A 27,836-nucleotide genomic window follows, 5' to 3' on the forward strand; every position below is an offset into this window, starting at 1 on the left:
GAAGCAAGTACAGACACTGTACTGACATTGTCAGAAAGCCAGTGTAAATACTGTTGAAGCAATGCATGAACATTTTCTAATATGCAAACAGACAATGTCAGTTCCCCCAAAAACTAATGACAGAAGAATGCAAAGCTCATACCCAGTTCTGACCCCTACACTAGGCAAGTCCCTTAAGGAACTAAGGAGCTATGTTTCCAAGAAAAGATGGAGCAGAAACTTCCAGCAGAAGTATTAAGGAAGGGCAAGGAGAGTCCACATCAAGTGCAATAAAGCATATCATGAGTGCAAAATCTGTGTGAAAGTATTTAGTGTAGTTTAATTCCCTTTGGGGCTGTCACTTCCATGATGCTTCAAAAAGGGAAACACTGTAGTAGGCACAGCTCACTGACAGCTTACTGGAACAAGGTTTTAGATATACAGAGAGATTCTTTTGTGTTGCACGTTGTTGATGTATTGTGCATTGTACTGAATTCTTAATTAGATGCATCCTGCCAATGCTGGCCAGGTACCTCATTAAAGAAAAGACAAAACCAGATAATACTTCTTAAGCTTGAAAAAGAAAAGTAATTGGGGATTTATTTTCTGCCACTCTGGAGTTTGCCTTCTGTTCCCTTACTGTGGTGTTGGCAAAGGACGTCAATGGGGACTCTCTCTCTGAGTCTCCTTTTTCTCAGGTCTATGTCATTTACTCTGGTATCAGGTCAGGATATGGGTGCATAAATTAGCTGCATGTTTCTCATTTGGGAACTTTGCAGAGGATAAATGTTTGGGGTATGTGATTTGCAGGTTTGCTATAGCCTCTTGATAAAGGCTTCCATAGTATTTCCAGAAACTATTGCTGGATTCTTTCCCTTTCAAGGGTCAGCAGGACTAGATCTTTCTGTTGTTGAACACAAGGGATAGTTTGCCACAACAGAGCAAAGAAATATATAAAAAGAAATATAGCATTCCACCAAATTAGTTTATGGATGTGCCAGTTTACTGCACTAATAGAATCTTTCTTGCTTCTCTGTAAAGGACTAATAATGCTTTAAATATCACATCCTCAGCAGCTGAAATTAACATAACTATGCTTTTAACATAACTATGCCATATACAGAAAGATCTTTCTTATTTGCAGGTGTGTTTTATTTTAGCATATAAACAGTTCTGTAAATTTAACTGAAGGGCTTTGGATTAACAAAATCTTTCATCCTAACTCTGAAAGCCCGTATAGAGACATAAATCCTAATACTTAAAATAAAAGCTTTGCAGCATTAATAGTTAATAAGAGATTCTATACAGTAGTGATTCAGCATATGTTCTCAGACTCAGGATAAATCTGTGTTTTCATTCTTTCAAATTGTATTGTGGAGCTCAGAAGTTTGTAGAAGTTGCAAACAAACCAGGGAAGTGTAAGATGAGAACACAAAATCATAAACTGTGTCATATCAGTATTTTCCAAATATTGCTTATATCATGGGAGTAAAAAGCAATAGTTTAATTCAAAAGGTCAGCAATTTACCTTGCATAACTGTGTCTTCCTTTCATAGTATGCAATCATAGGTTTTGATGCTTGGTAATAACTTTCAATTCCTTCCTTGATGGTTTCGGCATTACCAGAGTGCTGACTGCTTGGGTTCCTCATCAGAAGGTGACTGCTCATGGTTTCTGCAGAGCAGTCCAGAGAGAAGACAAGTTTTGGTTCCCCAATCTAGAGACAACAAAAAACAGTAAGTATTCAAACCACTGGCCTGGTAAAACTGATTCTGTTTGGATAAATTTGAGAAGAAATGTTACTGAAAGAGTCATCAAGGACTTTATTAGCATATTACTTTTGTATTTGTCTATGCAGAAACTGCACTTCTAACAAACCCCTCTTGCTGCAGCAGCACTTAAGAGATCTCAGGCTGTGGATCAAGTGCTGTCCTTGATTGGGCTCTACACATACCAAGAAAAAGAGGTATGTCTGAAAAATTCTGGCTAGAGTTGGACTGAACATCATCAGTTAGTTCATCATTTGCAATTCTTTGATAAGAGCTTGATGCAACCAGCACTGGACTCATGGAATGCTTGACACAGTTATTTTTTCAGCCTTTGCTTTGCTCAATCTGTAAAGAATATACCCTGCTCTGGTGGGGGGGTTGGACTAGAGGATCTTTCGAGGTCCCTTCCAACCCCTATGATTCTATGATTCTATATTTTCATTCAGGGAGTGGTAAACTATAGCTTAGAATTTCAAGAGGCAATAGAATGAAACATCCAAATTAGAGTGTGCCCACTTGAAACGGAAATGAGCAGCAACAGACGGGCTCAGGGACACCATCAAATGCTGCTACTGGATGTGTTCACTTGATTACTTTGTGTCTCACACTATTTTATGTCAATATTTGCAGTGGAACTCTATGTTATTACTACCCACGGCATAAAGGAAGGATATGATATATTTCTCTGCCTTTTCAAATTGGTGAGTGATTTCTAAATTCTGTAAGAGGCCCACCAGTTAGTGCTTTTTGGCTAGTGACAAACTAGTTGTAAGGGAGAGTCTGCCATTTTCTGGAAACAAAATAAATGTGGATTTATTTACTTTTATTCCCAGGCCTTGGCAAAGATAGGAAATACTCGTCTCTATCTACATTACATAGTAGATATTGCAATATTTTATGGGTGAAAAAGAACTGGCAAGAGAGAACAAAATGTGCCTTATAATATTTTAGGAGAGAGACAGAATTTCTAAACAAATATTCCCATCATTCTTTCCCTGAGATGCTGAAAAATATGCCTATACTGCAAGCATAAACCTTGCAGGACACTCTATCATGCGCCCCGCTCAAGCACAGCTCTCTCTGACACAAGGTTTTATTTGAGCAACAACTGTTGGGCTGAGTCCAACAAGTAAAACAAAGGTGTCACAGGATCAGAGAAAAGTGACAATTTTTCCATGCAGTTGTGTATTAATCCTTCAGTGATGCTTGCAGGCTTTTTCTCATTCCTCCATTTTCTAGCAGGAGAATGCCTTTTAGGAAAGAGTGAGAAGTCTTGAGAAAAGAGATAGTTCTTCACACCAGTGCCCATCAAAAATTCATCCTTTTACCATGGCTATAGAAAACGTCTAAATGACTGATACATGGAAATTGCCTTTGCTACTTTTATTGGCAGCCCTTGAAGGAATAAATATTCTTAAGGTAAATATTTTATGTTAGGTCTTCTGCATTTGACTGAGGATGTCTGGATTATGTTGACCTTTCTACTACCTTAATGACTTTCTAAGAGACAGTTGAAACCAAGGGATTATGTTGGACAGTTCAATGATAGGCTTTTATCTGTCCATTTTTTCCATACAGCTCAGAAAACATTAATGCTACTGGCAGCAGCAGTATTGAGGCTTGGGATTGCAAAAAGCCAATGAAGTTTCAACAATGGAAGAGACTTAGAGAAGTTCAAAAACGTGGACTTCATCAATGATTAAAACAAATGACCTTTTTGTATAATTGGACTAGGATAGTGAGAAGCTACTTCCTCCCAGCTCCACATGAGGAATTCCATGGTCTGTTCTAAGTTATAACAGAGCAAATGAGGAATTACTCCTTTCATCAGTTATAATCAATGAGGATATGAAGGCATATGTTGACTGGTAGGATCAGGTAAGAGTATCTTGTTTGACAGACATCATCTTAATTGCCTTTGAAAAATCTATGTGTCTCTCTTAAAAGTTTCAATGTTGGTATTCTCTAGAATTCAAAACATTACAGAAATGTCATTATTCCAAGTCAAAACGTGCAAAAAGTCCAAGCAATGCCCCACCAGATATTACAGCAATTTTTACCTTTTTTTTTTTAATGATTATTATTACTGTTTTCCTGACACAAATTAGCTTCAATAATGCATGCTGTGGGGACATCTGCAGGAAGACATACAAATCTAATGTTTTGGGTCTTTGTCTTATACGGTATCTCTCACCTAGTGATGTGGAAGAGTTTTCTACTCATCCAGCAGAAAGACTGGAGAGAACAGAGAACATTATGGATAGGTAAAAGTACAATTATCTTATAGACAGGAATTGGGCAAAACTAGCTGGAGAATAAGCTCTTTCTACATTCATAATTCTATTTAGGGTAGTCAAGCTTTTAAGTATAAGCACTACTCCAAATATTTTCTAAATAGAACAGCTCTTTGTTAACAATTATAATGCTTTGTACATATCATGTAGATAATGTAGCATTATTCATATGCACTTTGCTGCCATTAATTAATAAAGTCTGATGTCCATCTCTTTTCATTCAATTATAATGTAGAAAATACTTCTCATCACCCTTTGAAAAGAACTGCAAAGCATTATCTCAGTAATGTCTAAAAAAAAAACTTCAAAGACTTACTGAGAAGCTTACAGCCAGCTAAGTTCACCCTGTGAAAACTGAAGTGGAGACAGACACAAACAGGAATGACTTAGCGCATTCAAAATTATCACTTGGAGCCCTTGTATTTTAATCCAAATGTCAAAGCCAGTTCAGGAGTACAGGATCTATTGCTACAGTGTCAATGGGAACTGAAAGGGACTAATTTTTTGCACTGGGTGCATTAAGACTTGTTTGACTGGCAGTGGCTCAGTCCAGGACACTGTAGTCTCTTAAGTCCTGCTTTATAGTGTACACAAGTGTTCACAGGACATGGAACATATGCCTGCCAGAAAAGCAGCACTGCTGAAGTAGTTCCTCCTTGCACACAAAATGAAAGAAATCTCCAATGTCTTTTTCACAATCGTGGCATTTTAGCAAAGGAACTAATAAATCAACATTTCTGTGAATGGCTTCTATAGCAAAAACTATTACTCATTATTTTTTCTAGCTTCTGATACCTAAATCTTGCCAGGCTTTTGTGATAATCAACTAAATAAAGCAGTTCAAGATTCAGCAAGAAAACAGATGAGTCATTAAAATTTTATTACCTTTCAAACTTGTACAGGTCATTTGTGGACTGCAATATGATAAAATATGTGCTTAAGTATTTCCCCTGAGCTCAACGCTTCTTTTCTACTAAACCCTGGCAAAGTCATTCGTAGGGCTTATATAGAGTATTTCTGCAGATTGGGAAATGTACAGCTGAGACTTCTCAGTAGGTCTTAGCACATACTGAAAAAATCGATAACGCTCTGAACTGCCACGCAGTCACTTGCAAAATGCTCTTTTTCTGGCTATGCCACCTGTTACTCATCACAAAAATTCAATCTATGTTTTGCTGGCTCGAAGTGGCAGCAAGCTTTGGCAGAGCTGCCTGAATGGGAACAGATATTAACTGTGAAGATACATGTTTTCACAAACTTACATCAAAAAGTGCTTGATGAAAGTTTTCATGAGAAGTACAGCAGCTGTGCACTAGAAATAGGAAACTGGTTCAAAAAATTTTGCTTTCCACTAAATGTGAGTTGTTCCTGTGTTATATTCAATTTGGGCAAAACCAGCCTTTACTTCTCCTGGCATTATGGAGTCTGTGTAGGTGAAGGCAAAAGCTGGAGTTGCGATATTTATGGGGTGCCAAAGTTTCAGTTATCAGCAGAGCAACACTGCTGGATTGGCTTTTTGCATGACCCCACTGCAAGCAGCTGAAGGTGGGAACCCAAGCAGCAGCAGAAGTGGTATCTTAATAGGAGTTACAACAGCTTTATGATTATATGGTCACCTTATTCTCAAACTCTTCTGCTTCTTTCAGCTCCCGGGGATAACCATCGATCAGGAATCCTTTAGTGTCCCCTAACTTGGAAATCATGGCTTCCTTCAGTAGCTCTAGGACAATACCCTGCATTGGAAAGAAAGGGAGTTATCTGGTTAATGAATAAGAAAGATTGATACCTTTGTTTGTTACACTGATGTTAGTCCTACACTCTTGAGAAGTGCCTTGTTTTGCCAAAAGCGGGTCCTCTGAATGCAGCTCTTTGTCTTTTCCTTCAGGTAGCAGGGGACCTTACTTTTTCTCCCCTCAGGACAAGCTATATTACAAATCTAGTGTTGCAACCCATCCAAGAGTTCCCAAAGTATCCTCTAGATAGTTGGGAATATGTCATAGTTTCAAAATGAATGTTAAAACATTTTAAACTTTGGAGCACTGCTGCAGCATTTTCCAAACTGATTGCATTTAGCTGTCATTGATATAATTATATTACATGGAAAGTGATAAGAGACTTATCTGACCAAAACCACCAAAGAGCAAAGCAATCAAAGTCAAGCCTCAGCACAGCTTCCAGTTTCCTCTGAGCAGCACTTTCCACTAGCTTTCATTAACAAACACATCCTACAGTCTAGCTGTATTTGCTGAAGACCCACCAAGAGTTGGGGCTTTGGGTCTGGTATGTAAAAATCAAGTCCAGCTGAGAACACACTCTGTCTTTATAGTCTCCATTAAACTGCAGTCCGGCTACTCTGAGATGGCAGCCAGCTCTGCAGGGAACTGCTGCAGGTATTGTAAATTAGAATAGCTGCCAGGATGATCAGCTCTGAATCTGAAATGTGAAGCTAAAGAATGGACATAGTTTCTGTTCCCTGTACTTATTCATACATTTTGCAATGCACAGTACGGCATCTGTCTCACTGTATTTCATGACTAATTTGTTGCCTATGTGAACCTGAAGTGTACAGAAATACTGGCAAAGAAAGGGGAAAGAAGTGCCACAGATCTGGCAATGAGGAAACTTCTCCCTCAAGGTACAGAAAGATTTTACTTAAATGGAAATCATCAGCTCTAGTCTCTTATTTGCACCCTTTAGACAATCTCCCTATCACTGCCTTTGTTCAATCATTGGGACCCCAAATAAAACCATTGCTTACGCCAGGCACAGGTTCACCACATTCCATCATGTCTTTGATCAATTTACTTCTCTCTGATAATGATGATAACTCATTTTGGAGAAGGTCATCAGTGGACATGTGAGTAAATCCGTATTTCTTGGCTAACTGCTCACACTGGCTACCTTTGCCAGAGCCAGGGCCACCTTTGTGAGGGAAAAATATCTAGAATTAGAAAATAATAAATACCTGCCATTTATCAAACTATAGTAATGAAGAAAATCGGAGGAAATTTATAAGACTGCATATTTTGCAATTTTTTTTTGCAAAGACACTCCATACTATAGAACAAGTCATCTGCTTCCCTTCTGGTACACTACACTGCTGACTCAAAAATGTGTACCAGAGTTGAAGAGTCACAACCCTGTGAATCTCCTGCAGAAGAAAACCTGTTCTTAAATCACCATTACCATGTAGAAGAAAAACATGAAACAGACAGACAGTGGGGAAGGGTATTTGACTCAGTGTATGTTCAGCTTGATAGCTGCAACAAATGTTGCAAACTAATGTTTAGCTGCATCCTCCTGAGGGAAATATTTTGCCCCCATTTATGGAAAGGAAAAGTATTGGCAAAGAGATGATGAAAGCTGCCTCTTCTATGTGGAATGCACGTAGGTGTACAGTCACTAAATCCTTTTGCACTGAGGTAAACAGAAGAACAAAGTTTCAGTGTGTTCGTGCCCCCTTTGAGCTGTAAAGCTCTCGTGCTGGTACATCTGCTGCTGAGAGTCAGGCACTGGAGCTGCTGAGTGCTGCCAGGGCTGGGTCACCCCACTCCCTGCAGCTGCAGACCTTGCCACCACCTGCTCTTTACACCCACAACTGCACTTCAGACAGAAGCTGGAAAACTGTATCAGAACCAGGCCTGAAGTTATACCCCCGAGGGGTGCAGGGCAGCCGCAGCTGACAGGGCGCTCAGGTGAAGCTGCTCAAGTGATTTTTCCACAGGCTGAAGGGAGGCACCTGAGGGCCTCCAGCTCACCACAAATGCAGGCAGGGTGGTCACATCTCCCGGGCCTGTGAGGAGACAGGGAGGGAAGGAGGGGAAAGGCAGTGACTCTGGTGAATACTGTGGGTGTCCTGTCAGAAATGGCACACCAAACCTCCCTGCTTCTTTCTGCAGGAGAGCTGCAACCACCTCAGGAGTCTCAAAACTCTGCCTCTCTTGGATGCTCCTCTGGCAAGTGCCCTTTTTCTGGGGCAGTCTTAGAGGCTCTGGATACCTCCTTGCTCTGCAGGTGCTGGCATGGCCCTGTCCTACTTCCTCAATGGAGGTGGCTGCTTCTTCTTCCTCATTCTGAAGGCTGACCCCATGAAAGGCCAAATGCCTCTTCAGCTGCTTGGTGAGTGCCAGCAGCCATCTTAACCTGGCTGGAGAGATCACTGAAGTGGCTGGAAGCTACTTCTTGGACACCCTGCTGTGATCCTGTGGCTGTGACCTCCAGAGGTGCTGCTGGAGCTGAGGTGAGTGCCTCATGAGGGCTGAGCAGGGTGGGGAGGGCTGAAGGGCCATGTTGGGACTGGGGCTGGGAAGGCCAGGAAGGCAAATTCCCTTTGAGACTACCTCAAGATTTGTGGAGAAATTTCAAGGTGTGTAGCAGGTTTTTTACAATCTTTGATGGATCTATTCCTACTACAGTAGGAGGTAATAATACCCTTGTAGGGAAACAGTGCTCAAAAATCAAAAGAAGAGACAAGGCCAAAATAAAAATCAAGCCCTCTTTTCAATGAAGTTTTTTAAGCATGTAACTTGTGTGTATTTATCAACTGTAGGTACTTGAAATATGACTGCACAGCTCTATTATGTGGATTTTAAATGCTAGAAAATAAGTTATTTTCCTTTTTGTTTATATTTCCATTAACAAATAGAGGAATAAAATGTTCACAATAGAGCAAATGTGGCACCATCTCCTCCTGACTTGAACTTTCTTCCAACTTTTGCATTTAATTTAAGAAATTCTTGTTCTAAGCATATAACTTTCAGAGAAGCTTCAGTACTGTAGCTGAGAATAAAAATTAAATCATAAGGCAGTAGCATCAAAGGAATGGTTTTTGTCTACTGTAACCTGGAATCTTTTACTACAGCTTCACAAGGATGTTATGAGCCCATAGTGTGAGAATCACACTCGTGCTACAATTTCAGCTAGAAATATCTTTGTCATAGTCTCATTTTCTTTCTAACATGGGTTGGATGTTGTTCTTCTATTGCTTTAATAAGATGAAAATTATTTTTTTGTAAAAGCACTGACTTTAAAAAAAAAGAAAGGAATAAATATGAATGGCTACAGGGAAATAGATACAGAGAAATAATAGGCAAATTATCTTTAATGAGACCATTAAATATGTGTGGTGGTGATTAGTTTTATTTCTGGACTCTTTTGGTATTTTAGGCTAGTAAGTTTGTGTGTGCATGTGCTTGTTTATACATTCTGTCTCCTGACCTTGAATCCACCAGCAGTGCAGTAATTCCATCCTATTTATTTGATGTAGACACGCAGTATTAGAAAAAACAGCTCTAAAGATTATTTTGTTTTTATATAACTGTTTCTCTTCTGAATGTAGAGCCAAAATGGAAACTTCATAATGTCCCTTCATATGTGAAATAAACTAGGACTCTTTTGAGAAATAACAATACAAGAACAATTTTTGGTTGTTTAGTTAGCAACTACATGTTAAACAAAGTTGATGTGTTTCTGTAATACCTTTTTCAGTTAGTATTTTAAAAGAGAACACTGCCTAAACCAGCATTGCAGTGTAAATATTCTTAACCAAACTGTTCTGCTAAACTTTAAAAGAATGTGTATAATCAAAACTAAATAACATGCAGAGTTTTAAATGCAGCAGTTAAATTGGAAATTCTACTTACCAAATACAAAAATTATGTTTGATTTCCTCAGCTCTTCTGAAAAGTCTAAAATTAAAACAAAAGTTCCTTAGTTGGTAGAAGCTACTAATTTTCATTTTAGCTACTTTCCATGCTGGATTGTGTAACAGTCATGCAAGGTGATTTGATTTTACTAGGTTTACTTTCTACTGTAATGCACTGTATTCCAAAAGGAGCTATTATCCACAACCATATTTATCTCCCACTTTTGTAGCTCTCACTGCAGACAGGATAACACATACCCACAGTTCATTAAAAAATGGGGAGGGGAGGGAAGGGATGCATCTTAGAATCATAGAATTATCTGCATTGGAAGGGACTTTAATGATGTAATAATTTGCCTCCTGAGCCATTGCATTTTTCTCTAATATGTCATTACATTATGATTACTATAGAAGTTTGTCCACATCCTGTTCAGATTTTATATTCAGTGTACTACATCATAGATGTAGCTTAAATTGCCCTGAGCCTCAAATTCAGCCAAATAAGAATAATGATCTCAAATGAAATCCAGGTATTTACTCTCATTTGAGCACCAAAACTACTGCATGTACTACAGCTTTGTCTTGTACTGAAATTGTGTATTTTATAAAAGCAATTCCTTCTAGACTGGGTCCCAGTCATTGGCCTGATTATACCAGTACAGAGGTGATCTTGCACCAGCTAAGCCTGCTGGCATTTTATTGTATCTTGACTTAATCACTTACAAGTCACATTCATTTGTCACATACAATTTTGCGTTTTTAATATATGGCATGTGCATCTCTTATTTTATAATATCATTAGCTGTAAAAGGTTTTGATTCATGCTTGCATTCCTCTTAGACTCTTAGCAGCTCACCCTCCAAAAGCTATTTGTAACTGTCAGTTTCTGATAACACCTATGAGATCAGATACTGATCAACAGCAATATTTTCTAATAATTTTGGATCCACTGGCCTCAAGAGTGTAGAAATGTCTTTTACAAGCTTTAATTTGCATTCAAAGAGAATTCACATGATAAAATCCTTTGAAACATAACTTTCACAATATGAATAACCTGAATTCACTTTACCTTCTAAGTAACTATTTAAATACTAGGGGACATCAAAGGATTAAAAATTAATGGCAAATAATACTGAAAAAGAAACTCACCTCCTGTGCTCTCATAACCAGAAAAACTTGACTGATCCTCCTCCTGTTAATTGAGCAATTGACAAATTGAAATGGATATTCTGCATAGTTTGCATGTCTTCTTAGATCTGCTTGTATTTGTATCTTACTATCTTCTCTGTATTCTAACCTCTCAGTTTTAGTCTTTGTTGAGATGTCACAGAAATGTTACTAAGTACTGTTACAGTTGGCAGAACATGAGCAGGGAGACAACTTGAGATGATTAACTGGCCCATGTTTTTGTGAACAACAGTTCAGTGTGCGTGCTGAACTGCTTCCCAAGTAAATATGGTATGATAAGCTGTTAGTAGTGGAAAGGTGACATTAGAGTAAGTTCTCAACATGAGCTACAACATAAAGATGAAATGAGTCTTTGGTCTAAACCAACTTGAATGTCTTTACCTTCAGAATGCAACACAAGCTACAAGTTGTTACAGAGGCTGCTGAACTACAAAGAGAGATTATATCAGGGAAATATGAAACTTAGCCTATGTTTATTTGCTTTTTGTTTCCTGATACTTGGCCACTTGGAATTATTTTCTCAAGTACTGTACAGTACCCCAATGAGGAATGACACATACTTGTCAGCAAGAGTGTCACAGTGGGAATTCTTTGCTGTTCTTATACATCAGAACTAATAGTTGTGCTGGACATGTATGGGTTATGTAGTGTCAATATACTTGCGCCATCAGTGCTTTATTCTAAGCCATAAAATATCAGTAAAAGCACTGACAGTAACATGCTCATATTATATCATCAGTGCATAATATCAGCATGGAATACATTAGGCTAATCCTCTCAAAACAGTGTAAAATTATCAAGCTGTAGTTTCTTATGGTTCTGCTTCAGTATGCTGTCAGAAACAAGCACTGTTAGGAATCTGTAGAGCTGCATGAATAGATGAAGGGAAACAGCATGGTGAATACAATGGGTAATTGTGATTTACAAAGCTCTTGCACCACCTTTGTGGGATTCTCCTTGTGTTCTGTTACCACTGCAACAGAAGTACTTTTCATTAGGCTGAAGTACCATTACATTGGCTACATAGAACACTTTCATTTTTTGATTCACAGTAATTATCAGCCAATTACACTGCAGTAAGAGAATTCCCATCTTAAAAAAAAAAAAAAGGCAAAATTAAAAAAGCAACTGAGTCTGCTAAATTTGCAGGAGAGTATTTTAGGAAAAAAATTTCAAATAAGAGATTAATCTCTTTCCTGCAATTCAAGTGATAGTATTAACCTTAGATACTTTTTCTTCAATGTAATAATACAATAAAATATTTGACCCTGCAAAGAATATATTCATATATTCATAACATATAAAAGGCCTGGGCACAGAGAAGAGAGAAGAGAACTTGGCACAGAGAAGTACAAGAAGAGGGTATTGTAAAAATAAGACCAGCATGTGGCCTCAGATCCTACAACTTGCTGCTATTAAGATAAGAGTTGACAGCTGTGCTCAAATTTTACCTCTCAAAGACCTTCTCTGCTTAATGTTTGACCAGGCACATTCTGGGTTTGCTAAAACATCTATTTATGTTTTATTAGGTAGATTTATAACTTTCAATAAGGAGATTTTACAGAATGTATAAAGAACTTCTCTGTTAAGAAAGAATTTAATGGTGGTAAGAAGCAGTCCACTGATCTGAGATGCACTAGTGTGAAGGAATTCTAAAACTAGGCCACTTCTCATGCCTTATGACAGGTATTTAAGCCCAAATAGGCTAAAGTTGACTGCACAATCACAGGATACATAAGGAGTAAAAAGACACCAAATAGGAAACATATGGTTTTCTCAAATTACATAGTTTAAAAAAAAGTTTCCAATGTACCCAGAAAAGCCACTCTTCTGTTTCAATACAATATAAAGAAGTTATTTAAAGAGCAGTTTTGATTCCTATATAGCAAAATAGCATCCTTTCAATCACTGCAGTTTAACATGTAAATGTAAAAGTCTAAAATAGCTTCTTTGACAGTGATTAAGGAATTTTAGTATGTTTTTAAAAAGGGGTTTCATCAATGCTTTAAAATATAGGAATTGTTACAAATATTTTTAAAGGTGGGCTTTGGTAGCTGTCTTTCAGGATTCTGGGCAATGTGAACAGAACCTGCCCACAGCCCTTAGTTAGGTGTCTAAATCTTGGAGGCAGGGAGGAGGAAGATTCAATACATCTTTGTATTTCACTGTCAGCTTTAGGTGCGATATTTTCGGATGTGGATCCTATTTGCATCACCTGTGTGGGATCCTGGTGTGGGATCCTGACATTCCCCAAGAATTGCAGGTTCTCTGGGTTGTAAAGGTGGACATACAAAATGCAGAACTCGTAAATTTAGCTGTAAAGTTACATTTTGTGCATGAAAGGGTAAGGCTTTCACTTGCCAACGGAGGGGCAAACTGGTGTGAGGAAAGGACGTGCGCTGTGCTAGTGCCATTGCCGGGAAAAATGAGGTGAGATACTGTAAAAAGTAGTGCTTTTTTCTCCAGGCAGCTTCTACAAGCCACAGAGAAGATCTTCTGAAGTTGCTGCAAAAATATTCAGTGGAGTATAAATGCAGCACATCTTGAAGAATGATGCTGTCATTGTTGTTTAAATCTCCAGTAACTCAAATGAGCTCACCTTCCTTGTAACTGAGCCTTTGTGCCCTGTACTGTCCACCAGTGCTGCAGGAGCAACTTTTGTTTCAAAATCAGAAAAAGAAATGGGGATGCAAAGACTTCAAATAACCTTGGCAGTTCAGTCCCCCAATATATGTATCATCAGAAAGTAAATCCAAACGATGTCTGTCAAAGGAGGAACATACAACTGTTTCTTTCATTTTAAAAAAAGCAGATTGAGACTATGGCAATTTCCTTGCCCATTTTGCCACAGTTTGCATGGGGGGAAATGGAGGAGTAGACTTTCTTTTGTCCTTTACAGTGCACAATGGTGATTTTGAAGGAGGAAAAAAAATTCAAGCTTACAAAATAATATAGACACACCAAAATACACTTGGTTTGAGCTTATTATGGGAACACTTTTTAACAGGCAAACCATAGTACTTTGTTTCTAGAACTGATTTTTTTTAAAGCATTTAATAGGATAGTTTCCATGGCAACATGAACTGAACAGATTGTTCATTGACTTCAGTACATTTCTATTTAACATCTTTTCTCTGTAGTTAGGCCTGCCTTTCCAGCTCTTTCATCTCTTTGGATGCTTATGTATTATCTCTTTTTGCAGATATCCTTAAACTTGTTTGGACTCCATCTTTCTATGCTCTTCAACAGAAGCAAATGTTGAGGGAACAGTTTTGCAGATGTTCTCTGAGCTTCCTATATTTCATTTTCCTTTCTATCACATAGTCATGTTTCAATCAGTTTTCCTATAGTACTGGAATCTGTAACTCAAATTGATACCATTGCGTATCAGCAAAGAAGAAGTGGACATTAAAGAAATGTTCAGCATTAAAAGCCCAAATGGCTTCAGGATGCTCTTGATCATTTTATTGAGACCTGTAACTATTTATGCTGCACAAGCATATATGATTAAAACTGCTCTTATACCACAAGTTCCTTCTGTTCACAAGTAGAAAAAGCACATGATTCACGTAGTACATTCTAGATCTGAGCCTTTAAATAATTTAATAATGTTTACTTAATTTTGAAAGGTAGCTTTATAAGTCCCAGTTAAAATTTCTCCTACTAATGGAGGAGTGCAGTTTGCTCTCTGTTGTATTGTAATGTTAACCCCTGGAGCACTGTGGCTAAAGGGTTAAATAAATTACTTGGATTGAATATTTGATGTAGAGAAAAGGGAGTCAAAACAGTGATAATGGATATGAAACAGTAAATGGAGAAAAATTATCTTTGGCTTAATCTACAGAGCTTGAGCTAAATGAGGCTTTCAATTTGCTGTTGCCCATCACTTCTAGGAATATTTGTGTTCACCTTCTGCATTGAAAAGACTTTCAAAGCCCTTTCACTATCTCTCCTGAATATTTAAGTTTCAAGCTATGATAATCAGTCAGGCCTGAAATCTTGTTATAGTCCTCTTAGCAAGAATTTGCTTTTCATCAATTCACTTAAAGCCTTCTTCCTGCTCCCCTAAAGCCTAAATTTGTGTGTTCTCTGGGTGGGAAATGACAGTGAGCTATAAGAATAATTGTCACCACATGGCAACAACTTTTAATCAAGAGCCTGTTTCCTCCTGTTAGAATGCAAGTAAGTCTCTTTGAAGGCTTTTTTCCCTCCACTTCATTTTGGTTTTGCTTGTTGCTTTTCAAGTGAGCTGTCACATTTTCTAATTATAAAACATTCTGCACTTGCAGCAAAGATTGGGTTATGCAATTTTCTTAATTCAATAGATTGCTTGTCACTGCTGAACAGAAAGCCTTTTATTATTGTTCAGTCTTTTACATCTACTTTCCTAGGTCTTTGGCACACTTGGGGGGGGGAGGAAAGGCAATCTCTCTTCTGCATATGTCACTGCAGTTACCTAATTGTGGAAGTAAATGCAGTCTGACACTGAAAGGACATGGAAGTGCCTCAGTTATGAACTGGTACTTTCCTTTGAGGTACAAAAATGCATTTCCATGTTATGTACCTGTGAAATACATTCCCTCCTCCCAAAATGAGAAGAGGCTAAGTATACTTTAAGGTTTTTACTTTAAGTTTACCTGATTTTTATGTATCCCAAAGTCTGAAGTTAGCAATTCTTTACATACTTGTTCAGGAATGTATTGATTCTACAGTCATCTGATTGTATGTTTTAACTTTTTTTCTAATCAGTCTAAATACTCCTTAGAGTAGTTAAGAGTGCTTTGAAAGCTTATTTTCACAAGAAAATAAGTGATAGGATTCACTCATGCCTATCTTTCAATACTCGGGTTTGCCCCAAATACACTTAAACTAAGTCAAACAGTAGATTTCTAATTAAAACTCCAATTGTTAAAGATAAAACTTGTCTGATCTCTGGAAACAAGTGGCATTATATTGCTAGCCTCTCTGGCAAAGCTGAGAAATGGAATGGCAAGTATAAATGAACGCAGCAAGCAATGAAAATGTGTATCACACTTGAGAGCATTCCAGCAGTAGGAGGCAATCTTCATTAAATCAGGTTCTAGTCATGACTGAATTCTGCAAATTGAGAACATTCTTTAAAGCAGAGGTCTTCCCTCATTAGAAGCTATGTTGCTGCTCCAGAAAAAGGAATGGCCCAAAATATATTCTTGATGTTATAATATGGGTGAAAATATCTGAAACTCACCAGTTTACTGTGCTCTTATGTTTTTCAATCAAGTAATGAGTAGTATAATCATTATTCCAGGAAAGACTATAGGGATTGCAACCATGTGGAACTTTGGCTGGTTCTTCTACAAGGCACTTTCAATGAGAGCTACTATCTGCTTTTGTTTTTGGAAAAATATATTTTGGGCTGTCACTCTAAAAGCCTAGATTACTCTTTCTGTAATACAGGATGTGAGAGCTACAGATCTAAGAAAAAACAGAAAAATAGTTATTAGTGACTTGGAGATGAAAATTGTTTTGTTTTTTAAAAGTGGTTATTTCCCTTCTGCATTTCAGTGTTGTAGGGACTTAATGGCTGTAATTGTTCTAGTTCTTGAAGCATTCATGCATACCTGGTAGAAAACAATCAGCTTGCTTTTAATTTAGTTACATGAACTTAATTAAACATTCATTTATAAAATGTAAATACAAAGCTCAAGCTTTTTTCTGAGTTACTTTAAATTCAATTTCCACTGTGTACTCCTCCAGATAAGCCAGGTCTTAGCCTGTCTTAGTGTTACTTTCCAGTTTCAACTAGAGGTACCAAGTCTTTTTGAAGCACTTCACTGTATTTTGGAGTGCTCCTAGATGAACTGATGACTACATCAGTAGTTGGAACAAGACCACTCCTTCTCCTTGCTCCTGCCTGCCAGTAAGACAGGTTATTCTGGAAGAAGTAGCGAACATCTGAAGAACTCAGATACTTCTGTGTTGGCTTAGTTTACACTGGAGATTTTCCTGGCTCATTTCAAAAATAAGAAAATGCAAAGGTATCTGTGTATGTCCATGGCAGCTGTGCCAAGTGATATACTCATCCCCAGCTGTGGCTTTGTCTTCAGTACATGTTGTATACTGCTCTAACCCCCAGCTCCTCTTGTTCAGTGACTACCAAGATGTTCTGCTAAAATTCAGCCATTTTTAGCAGCTCAGCTGTGTAAGGTTGCTTAGAAACCAGCCTTCTTAACCCCCACATTCTCATGACAGATTTTCTATGCAATAACATCACTGCATGACACATTTGTATCCAGACACACGTTCCTTTTCCACTTGAGATTCTCTGAGTAAAGGTTGTTGGTGCTTCATGCAATTCATAAGCAGTATGTAGTAAATCACTGCAGTATTAAATCACTGCCACAGTCAAAATGGGCTCAAGTTTCCAATGTGAGCAGTTCCTCACTCTTGAATTCAGTTACTGATCTTTTCTGAGAGTAATTTCTAATTTTGTTTTTCAGCCTGGGTAACTAGAGGATATTATGACTTTATGGTAACCTCTGCTCCCTTCTTTGCTTCTGTATGTAATACTTGCACCATTTCAAAATTTAGATGGTTGGGGCTTTTGGTTGCAATTGCCTTCTCCCTTATAATTTATTTGTATAAGGCATTTCATGTGAACTGGGTATAAAATATTTATTAGTAATAGAAATATATATTTTAGAAATGTCACTAATAAGTATCAAAGATGTCAACAGTTGAAAAGAGTCATTGTCAGCCACTTCATATTTATATATCTCCTTGTCTGAAGGGGTTTTTCTAGCACTGTTTTTATTTCATTTCTCCTTCTCTTGTAACAGGATTGCACTCGTGCCAGAATAGCAATGTGTTGGTCTGGCAAAACAAAGAGAAGGTAACTGCCACATCTGGCAGAAACAGTATTTGTTACTGACAAAGACAAAGGTCCCACCCTAGTCTGGCTGTGCAGTCTCACATAAGAACCACTTGCAACTTCATTCAGAACTGCAGTCAGTGCTTTTATGGACTGTGCAGTGTATTATGAGTGAAACATGTAGTTAGAAATTAAAAATTAGTATCTTGTAACATAATAACAGTGACTGACTCTTTTTCCATAACCTCTTTTCTCATACTTCTGTGTATTATGAGTTTACTTATATTACACTGAAAAAGCCCTTTGTCTTACATACTCTAAACATTGCACCACAAATTGTATAGCACAGTATATATAAACTAGAAAACCAATTAGAGAGAGGCCATAATACATGAAATTACCTGGTCTTCAAAGTCAAATTCTGTATAAACATTATCTCCTGAATCCATAATTAGACTGCAATCGAGTTCATTTGGCCCTAAAATAGAAAAGAAAATTAGACTTTAGAAATGGACTGGAAATGTTCACTGTATGATAAAACACTATAATATTTCCAATTGTCTGTATTCATGCAAAACTTGTGATCCGAGGAACCATTCAGTTGTGCTAGAGTACCCGGGTAAATGGTATTCCATTAACAAAGTCTTCAAAACATCCATATAAGCTACCACAAATCTTAATAAGGAATGGTTATATTCAATGGTGAATTGTTTCTGCTAGACAGCAAATTTATTGGGCAGTGTTCTGTGTGCCATGACTTGCAATTGTAAAATGCCACAGGGACCTTGGCTCAGGGGAAAATACAAACCATGCTTAGGGAAGAGAAAAGAAACCCTGACTAATTGGTGATTAGTAGATAAGGATACTGGAGTGATGTTGATGGGGGACCAAAGCAACATGTTTCCAGCAGCAACAGTCCCCATTTCTATCCTACCCCTTTACAAGGTGACAGTGTGGCTCTTCCACTTCTCCCCATCATCTTCCAGTGGCAGGATCAGCAAGTCATGCAGCCTCTTGCAATGGCAAAATTCTGCTGCTGAGAAGCCTTGACATGGCTGAGCATTACCAGTTAGCTTCAGCTGAAGTACTGAAGGTGCAGGGTAACAGAAATTTGGCTTGGTGAGTCATGTAGGGGGGTAGTCCTTGCTAAACCAGAATGGGAGGATACACCACTAAACATATTTCTAGATAAACATCGAAAGGGTGTAGTATGGACACATATTCTTATTCTGATGTTATTACCTCATTCAGATCATCTCACTCCTGGGCAACAAGGAAATAAATAGTGTCCTGTGCCCTCCACAAAAACTTTGCCCAAAACAAAATCCTGCATGTATTCAACACACATTAAAATGTCAATTGGCACGTGACTACTGGAGTACTTTTCACAGCATTACTAAAATGAGAATAACAAAAATACTGTCATGACACACCTAAAAATTGGAACCAGTCTGAAGCCACAAGCAAGTCCAATCACTATCTTCATGTGGGGAGCAGCAGGTAACACCAGGGGAAGTATAAGATGTGCTTTGTGTTGTGCCCTCGTGCCCCCAGTTGGACAAGATTGCTGATGAGGAAGATAAAACAACTCCCTTCTTCCTGGGCTGCAGGTGTCTCTGCCTTGTATGATGTTCCTGCAAGCACTGGCATTGAGGACATACGGTTTTAAGACTACTGCTGACCTGGTGTTGTTTTCTCACCTTAGAGATGGTGGCTCTCTGTAATAAGCACTATCAAAAACAGATTCGCAGTTCAATTTGGGCCAGATGCATTTATATTTTATCTGCTTACATAGTAATAATCTATGTAGGTGGTGAACTGAACATCACTAAGAGAGAGAACAGAGGAGAGGAACTGGGTGTCATGATGACTAAAACCATAACTCCTTGGTAGAGATGATGATTCCAGGGTTTCTTAATTTGCAATCTATATGACAATTGCTGCCAAATTAATTTTTGATGGAACTCTTTGGACTATGTTAGAGATACCAGGGAAAGACTTGGGTCTACCATCTGTTGGTGTTTTTGTGTTGGTTTCCCCTCACCCCACCCCCCTTAATGCTCATGTATAATTGATCAGATTGCTATTAAAAAAACAAACCCACAACAAAAGCAAAAAACACAATGGGAAAAAAAAACACAACAGGGATTGCACTCTTGCTACCATAGAATGTCACTTGTATATATGCAACATGTTCTGTCATATACAGTTTATGGTCATTTGAAAATATTTGTCTGTAAAAGATATATGGAACCCAATAGATTTACAACTGCTATGAGAATCTTAATTTTTAAATTTATTTTACACAGCTGACATCTCTTAAAACTGTGTCATTATTGATAATACAGTTTAACTAAGCCTTAGTCTTCACCAGAACTGGCCTACACTGACACATCAATCACTTTTAAAGGTACTTGTGTGCAAGTATTTGATTGTCACTTAACTACCAAGAGCAGCATGTATCCTTAGCTAGAAATGTTAATATGAAATATGGTGCTGCAAACTTAAATGTAAAGGTCAGGCTGAAAATGAATACTCATGCATAATGTATCTTCAGTGATAAAAGCCATAACAGTTATACAATTTTAATATGGTCAAGCATCTTAAGGCATTTTTTTTCTTCAACTAGGACACCAGTTTCCTTGGGGAATTATATCTGCTTTCTAAGGAATATTCAAGGAAGGTCAGGAAAATTGAAAATATGTCTCTTTTTTCCTTGGTTCAATGAAAACTAACAAAACCCATAACCATATATCACTGAACAGTATACAGATATCTCTGCCCTTCTCAAGTTGCCTGAAGACAAACATACCAGTAATGAATGGAAGGAAATGGCTACTCCCAGGACAAGATAAAGTAATGAGGGGACATAAAACAGTATTTATCATATCTCTGGTGCAGTATCAATAAGCACAAGTCGTTTGCTATCTGCCAGCTCAGTTAATTGTTGAAGGGAGCCTATATTGCTGAGTTTGGACTAAATCTTGCTAAAAATGGTCTTTCAGGGAAGGAGAACAGGCTTGTTTACTAATTGCTAGTACATGAGGCAGCAGAAGCATAGCAGGTAGCTACTTTGCAAGGTACTGGGAGTCAGTAGTACTGATGGCAGGCAAAGTTGCTGATATGGCTAAAACTAAGGAGAGAGTGTTGGAAAGAGTAGGCAATTAAAAACTTAGTGCTTATCATAAGTAAGTTTCATTGCCTTTTTCAAGTTGTGTTGGTTTTCCCTTGGTAAGTTGGTACACTGAGAAATAGGCTATTTAAAAAAAAAAAGACTTGTTTACCATTAGGAGGAAAGTCTTACATTCTGAATTGTCCTAATCCCTTTCAAAGGGATGACTGATTCCACCAGATAATCTTAGCTCTTGCTTAACTTGGAGTCTTTGTGTGCTATATAAGCAACCTGAGTAACTATCAATTTAAGAAGGGGCAACTCAACAATTAAATTTAGAAAAGGTATGAAAGCTCTACTGCCATGGAGAAGCAGCTTGCAAGCATGCTGTGAAAAGGTGTTCTTATGACTTAAAATATGCTTCCTCAATTTCAGTGCATGCATGAAGCTGAGGTAAGGGAAACCTGGTTGTTTTCATGTGCCCTGGGTTTCCCTTAGGGGAAAAAAAAAGATAATTTTTCTGGGTACAATACTGCATAATTAAAAAAATAGATCAATTGGAAGTTTTTATTAAACCCTCTTTAACTGAATAATCAGCTCTCCAAGGAGGAGAAAGTTGCTGAAAAAAGAAACAGCAGATCAGCTAGAATGCATTCCCTTTTTTTGGCTAGGCTTTGTAGCTTGACATTGAAGTCATCATTCATAAAGATTAATCTTGCTGGGAACCCAAAAGGATCGTGACACAGCACTGAGGGATGGGTTGAATTAGTGGATGGCTGCAGTTTTATGAGAGTGAGGTGACAAGGGCCACCCCTGCCAGGTCTAACTGTCAAGAACTACTCCCCTGGTTCTGGAGGACTTTGGGGCTGTACTCAGTCATGTCCTTCACTGTGAGGCTGTACTTTTAAATGTTAAGCTGTATTTTATACATTTTTTTTATTGCTCCTAAGCTGAACTGCACATGATTGGTCACGGAAAGCTGAGGGTATGGCTGTTATGGGCAGGAGTGTGAAATGCACTCCAGAACCCAGAGGTATCATGACCATATGTCTCTGGTCCTAGAAAACAGTTTAGTGTTCTGAGCCTGGGTGTGTGTCATTTTCTCTGCAACTCTCTGTTCATCCTTAAGTTTCTGTGAATGCAAATGTGAAGCATTGCTTTTTCACTGGTCACTAAGTTAATTTATACAATGACAATAAATTGTACAGGTGTCTAAATTTATCTGCAGTTGATTTAACTTACCATTACAAGGTAGCTATGCCCCATCAAGTGAGTTAATTAAGTCTGCTCCTTGGACCGTTTGTGTTTTGGCAAATCACCTAATGTATTTCCAAACCTTGCTTAAATTCATTACTGGACTATAGCATTTGCACTAATCAACACTGTTATAGGAGTAATCTAAGACTATCCTGTGAAAGTTGTTACAGCTCTTGATAATATGTTTAAGCTCAATAAAATGATTTTTTTGTTATTGAGCATGCACTGAAGTACCATCTAAATATTCAATTAATACATGTTGCATATAAGCACCTGGGTGAGACAAATGCTTAGAAGATAAGATAAATTTCAAGCGGAACGTAATAGAAATAGTTTACTAAAGGAGTGATCATTGTTAGAATGATTACATTTTAATTTTGCTTTCAGTAGGATGCTTCTAATACAAATCTTATTGCAACCTTACACTGAGTTTCATGACAGGTTGTTGCTCTTAGCAACAGTCTTAATGTTGTAGAAGGCAACAATGAGAACTGTATTTTAAACTAGAAAAATATTCAGTTGTTTACTTTCAATATATATTGTTACAAAGTTGATTACAACAGGGTTTTACAGGTATAACATGAATTAGATTGATGTGGAGGCATTAAAATATTAGAAATACTATTTTTATCTTAGCCACTAGGAACCAAAAGATATTGAAATGTCACTAACAAGATTAAAAGATAAAGTGAGAACAAGGTAATGCTGGAACTGCAGCCTCTAGAAATTAAATATCTGGTCTCATAGAATCTCTAGAAATCCTACTTTGAATCTGCTTACTATTCTTGGTGCTCAGGTTAGGCACCAATTAGATTGTGGCATGGCTTCTGATAAAGATCGTAGATCTCATTATTTTTGGAGGGGAATTTATTAAGTAGATCAGACTTTCAAGGAAGTGACGAACTCATGTGCAAATTGTGTAGCTTTTGTCTATCTTTTTGTCAGAGCTAGCACCTTTATGCCACTTTTTTTCCTCTTCCTGCTACTCAGTACTTAGATGATTTAATTAGGGAATTTACAGGTGATTATCAAGACAATGCTATAGAGTAGGAATGCCATTTTAAGTTTGGATTTAATCTCTTGCCTTCAGAAATAAGGCTAAATACAAAAGAGATAAGTGTGCCACTGAACAGACAAAGCTAGTAGTCTGCATTCTTGAGTATATCTTATCGAAGCTGACCTGGGGTTTTAGCTAATTGACTTTTTTTCACTTTCAACCCACGCACACCCCCCCTTGCCTTCGTACTTAATCTTTGTCATTTTGGATATTATAAAAAAATAGCCTTATGGGTGGATTTTGTAGGCTAGCTAGCTTGGAACACCCTTTCAAGTCTTCAGAATACCCTAATCTTCCTGTCTGAAATGCTGATCTTGGCAAATGTCTTGCTAGTAGAGAGAAGTTATCCCGCCGTTGTCAAAAAGAGACAACAGATGTATTGCTACTAGACTTCACTGTGCTTCAGCAATTTCTCCTTCCTTGGCAGCCCCCGGATGATTGTTCATGATTATAAATAACTGAAGCTACTCTTTCTGTCAATTTATGACAGATGATTTTTCCCTTAAGCAGAGGAGAGATCAGAGACTATTTTCTCTCTCTATATATATCATATTTGCTTTAATCAAACCAGTAAATTTTAATTTAGAATTTATTTTTTTTTGTGCTGTTTTGTAAAACATTTGTGACCTCATCTACCTATATAATCCTCATGGTCCACTTGGAAGGCAGCTGGGAATGCCATCTATAAAAAGAAAAGGTTGTGAAGTTAGCAAGGAACACCTTCCTGCTCCCCTCAAGCAAAATATTTCTGACAGATGTGATGGATTTTCAGTGCTTTGATTTTTAGCTTCAACTGTTTTGCAGTCCTTTGTCCCTCAAAGGCTTTTTCTTTGAAGACATTCAAGCCTCAGTAAGCACAAAAATACATAAATAATAAAACACCCAAATGCCTGACTTATGCTCAGACACAGTTTAGGACTTAGTATCAGTTCTTGGGGAGGAAATCTGATCATTTATCTCACAGGACTGGTTTTCTGGTGAACACTAAGATATTTGGAACTGAAACAGAACAGCTGACAACTCGAATTGATACAAACTTTTCGTATTAATGATATTGTTGTTTAGTGGACTATCCATAGTATTTTAAGGTGAGCTTGTAGGTAAACAAGATCTTAGGTGGATTGTGTGAAGTTTCCACATGTAACGAGATTTATTTTTGCCCTTGGTTGTGCAAATGTTTGAGGTTGATCAAGACTTTGCTACAGGGCACACATCCATACTTCAGGAATCCCACTGATATCAAATGCAATATAAAAAGTGTGGTTCTTTAAATCTTACATTAACTCACCTGCTGCAGCCTCTTTGTTTGCAAATAGTTTATTGTCAACTGCTGTACTTATGTCAAGGAACACCTCTTCTTCATCTCTGTCTGCATCAAACTATTAAAACAAAAAAGTTGGCAATCAGATGGTGCTTACTACTTGGCTAAACATCAACATATGTTACATGACTTCTCACCCCAAGCCTTGACAGAAATCTTCCTGTTTTTCTGTGTGCTGTCCATTGCTTTATGTATGAATAATTTTTATTTTGACTGAAAACTAAACTAATCTTGTAAACAATTTTGCTTATTTTTTTAATAGCTTGTCAGGAACAGAAGCTACTGTAAAACTGCCTTGCTCTCAGAGAACAAAGTTTCAAAGCAGAATGGAAAATATGTAATGCTTATTACTTTTTAGTCATCAGATGGTTGGAAAAAAATGACAGTGTAGAGGCCAGAAATGTGATTATTGTCACTTCTTTTCTGATATTAACATAATTAACTAATTAATTTGCAAGTGAAAAGTTTTCAGCAACTTCTGAATTGTCTGAAGCTAATTTTTTGTTGTGTGTGTATGATTTATTTAAGTAGTTGAGCAAAATTCTTAGAAAAAAGTAAAGTATTTTTGAAAATCCCTTATTTTATAGAAAAAAAACTTTTCTTTGCTCTTGTACTAGCAGAAAGCATATTGGCTCAGTGATAAATTAATAAAATCAGGAAAAGAAAAGCTCCCTTAAGATAACAATTTCTTAGAATAAATGAAAAAAGTTTAAAATTATATCTTTTGCCTGAATTCTGAGTCCCCCAAGTTTTTTCTCAGCTTTATCTGAGAGGTTCCTTTTATGGCCAGGTGACATGTTTGATAGTGGGTTTCGTTTTTTTCTTATCATATATATCAAGCTTCATTCACTTAGATAATTGCTTATTGAGGGTTTCTTTGGGGAAAAAAAAATGGAAATTTTATTACTGTTGCTCTGGATTTTTAATATTTCTTGAATTACTATGGAAAAAGGGAATACTATAACCTCAAGTTACAGGTGCAAGCAAATAATGGTCACTTCAGATGGCCATTATTTGGTACATGCCCCCCTGTGGAGTAACTATTTTCAATTATTCTGTATCTTCACTGTAATATGGTTTAGGATGAAGAGTGAAGCATAGAGTGCAAAGCATTACACTGGCCATTGCAAGCACATGAATTTCAGTGGGCTCTTTCTTCCAAGCCCAGGGCTGTTGAGCACCTTTTCAGATGTCTTGCCGATACCTGCATGTCTCATGGTAAAAATAATAGACAGGAAAAAGCTTTGGAGAGTGAAGTTCAAACCCGATTAGGAACTTTGCAGAAGACAAAGTTTATAGAGATGAAGTTGTCTTCCAAATATCTATCTGGGAATATAGCATGATACTTAATAAGCTAACTTTAGAGAGAGACAGAATTGCTTGACTAACACCCACCACTGCAAAATCAGTATTACTCTATTGTGATGACTTATATATTATCTATTTTACTTCAGTAGTTCTGTCACTGGTAATGAAATTAACTTTCTTATGGAAAAATCTCTTACGGAATTTTCCATCAGCACCTCAAGGTAAACTCGGAGACAAATATCAGCCCAAGAGTAATTATTTAGAGTGGCAGATGGCAAAAATAGTTCAAAAATAGGAAAAGAACATCAAAGAGACAAAGAATTATTCTACAAATTGAGTTGGTGTGAACAGGAGAGAATGGAAGCTTGTGGGAGGCCAAAGTACACAAGAGAGAGGCAGCCAATGTAGAAATTTTGCTGCTAGCAAGTTTAACTCTCAATACCTGTACAAGTGCTCAAATTTTAATTGGTATTAGCCCTGATTTAAATCTTTAAGGTCTTAATATTTAGCTTTAATGCTTATCTCTGCTCTAGAGTTTACTTCCATCATAGATGAGTTTACTGTAATTATCAATACATGGGGTTTTCTGACTGATTCTTGAAATGGAGTTTCTGGCTGTGACCCTGAGGGCTACTCAGAAATTCATCCTGTGATGCAACACAGCTGTCTACCTGTCTGGGAAGACATTTATGTAATGTTGAGGTGTTCTTTTATTTGGTGTTAATCAAAACTCAAAGCTTTTTTTAATATATATACATAAAGCAGAAATGTATTTGAAATTTATTAGAAGGATTGTATCTTATACATGTCAAAACTGAGCCTTGTGGAGGAACAGGTCTTAAATGAAGCTTAGGCAATTTATTATTCGTGCACAAAGAGCAGCTTTGCAATGTCCTTGTTGCTAAGAAAAGAATATTGATCTCTAAATTCTTCTGCACTGGTCTGTCTCTGAAGAAGTGCAGGGATACTCTTCTGTTGCTTCTCAGCAAAAGTAGTATGCTTTTTAGATATTAGATATGCTAGGGAAGACATAATACAATGTGCTTGGGTATGTTTATGCATAAAACCTGGTAAATTGTAATAGGGTTGTGTCTGCTTGTGTAGGTCAGTCCACACTTGGAGAGATGACGTGCTTGCTTTCTCTTTAGTAGCATTCCTCTGAATAATCCAGTTTACCATGAAAATACACATGAGCAATCTCAAAACTTTCTGAAGGTTCCAAGAAGTCGAAACATTAACTTCCTTCATTCAAAGAATACCAGCTGTGCCTCAGTATTCTGAAAAATCTGGGCTTTGTAATGAAAACCTATATTGTCACTCAAAGAAAACCAGTTATTTGAAGCTTGCACATAGACTCGGTTTTCCCCTCACAAAATGAGAACTGTAATACCCTAAGCCACAGGAATGCGAGGTAGCTCTCACAGAGAAAATATTTTTCAAAGAAACTGAGTAACCGTGTGAGTTCTGTACTTCATTGAATTACTAAATATTTTACAATGAAATCCTTTGATAATTACTGGAGGCTTGAATAAAACATAAAAGGTACTCGCACAACCCTGTTCACAAAGAACAAACAGCAGTAAACCCTGTATTTTTAGCAGAACATGTCTAAATCAATAGGTTGCTTTCCCTACTGAAAACAAATCCCTACTTCAAAACACAGCTCTTTAAATTATCTACTGGTATCCTTATTGGTGGCTCAGTTTAATGACAGCCAAGTCCTATGTTTTACAGACATTTTATTTTATTAAATATGCCACTGAAAGCATCTGCCATACGTGTTATTGTTGCTGGTTTTATTGCCAATCTCAAGTCAAACCGTGACAACTGCACTGCAATCTGAATTGATACGATCTTTATCAGTGATGCAGGAAGAAGCAAAGCATCTTTCCCCTCTGAGGTCAGTGGGGTTTGGGGTCTGAACTGGCTCTACATGGTTTCCCTCAGTGAAGCACTAATGAGGCTCTTGTACTTTGCTAGCATTCTTTTGTCTGGGCAGGAAAAGATGCTGGAGGACCTCAGAGGACAAAATAATCACATTATCTTAAGAAACCAGC

At 37.5% G+C, this 27,836-nt stretch overlaps 1 protein-coding gene across 1 annotated transcript in view; it reads right to left on the minus strand.

Moving 5' to 3' along the window:
* The window catches only part of AK5 (adenylate kinase 5), a 69,924-nt gene that overhangs the window by 7,159 nt on the left and 34,929 nt on the right, over window positions 1–27,836 (minus strand). Inside the window, exons 7-13 of the mRNA XM_051625216.1 lie at window positions 24,439–24,529; window positions 18,126–18,202; window positions 10,836–10,878; window positions 9,685–9,729; window positions 6,801–6,964; window positions 5,659–5,775; window positions 1,508–1,696 (exon numbers count right to left, since the gene is read on the minus strand). Coding sequence (XP_051481176.1) covers window positions 1,508–1,696; window positions 5,659–5,775; window positions 6,801–6,964; window positions 9,685–9,729; window positions 10,836–10,878; window positions 18,126–18,202; window positions 24,439–24,529 — 726 coding nt within the window. The remainder of the gene's footprint in view (window positions 1–1,507; window positions 1,697–5,658; window positions 5,776–6,800; window positions 6,965–9,684; window positions 9,730–10,835; window positions 10,879–18,125; window positions 18,203–24,438; window positions 24,530–27,836) is intronic.

The sequence above is a fragment of the Apus apus genome, chromosome 7 (assembly GCF_020740795.1).
Source record: "Apus apus isolate bApuApu2 chromosome 7, bApuApu2.pri.cur, whole genome shotgun sequence".
Taxonomy (NCBI): Eukaryota; Metazoa; Chordata; class Aves; order Apodiformes; family Apodidae; genus Apus; species Apus apus.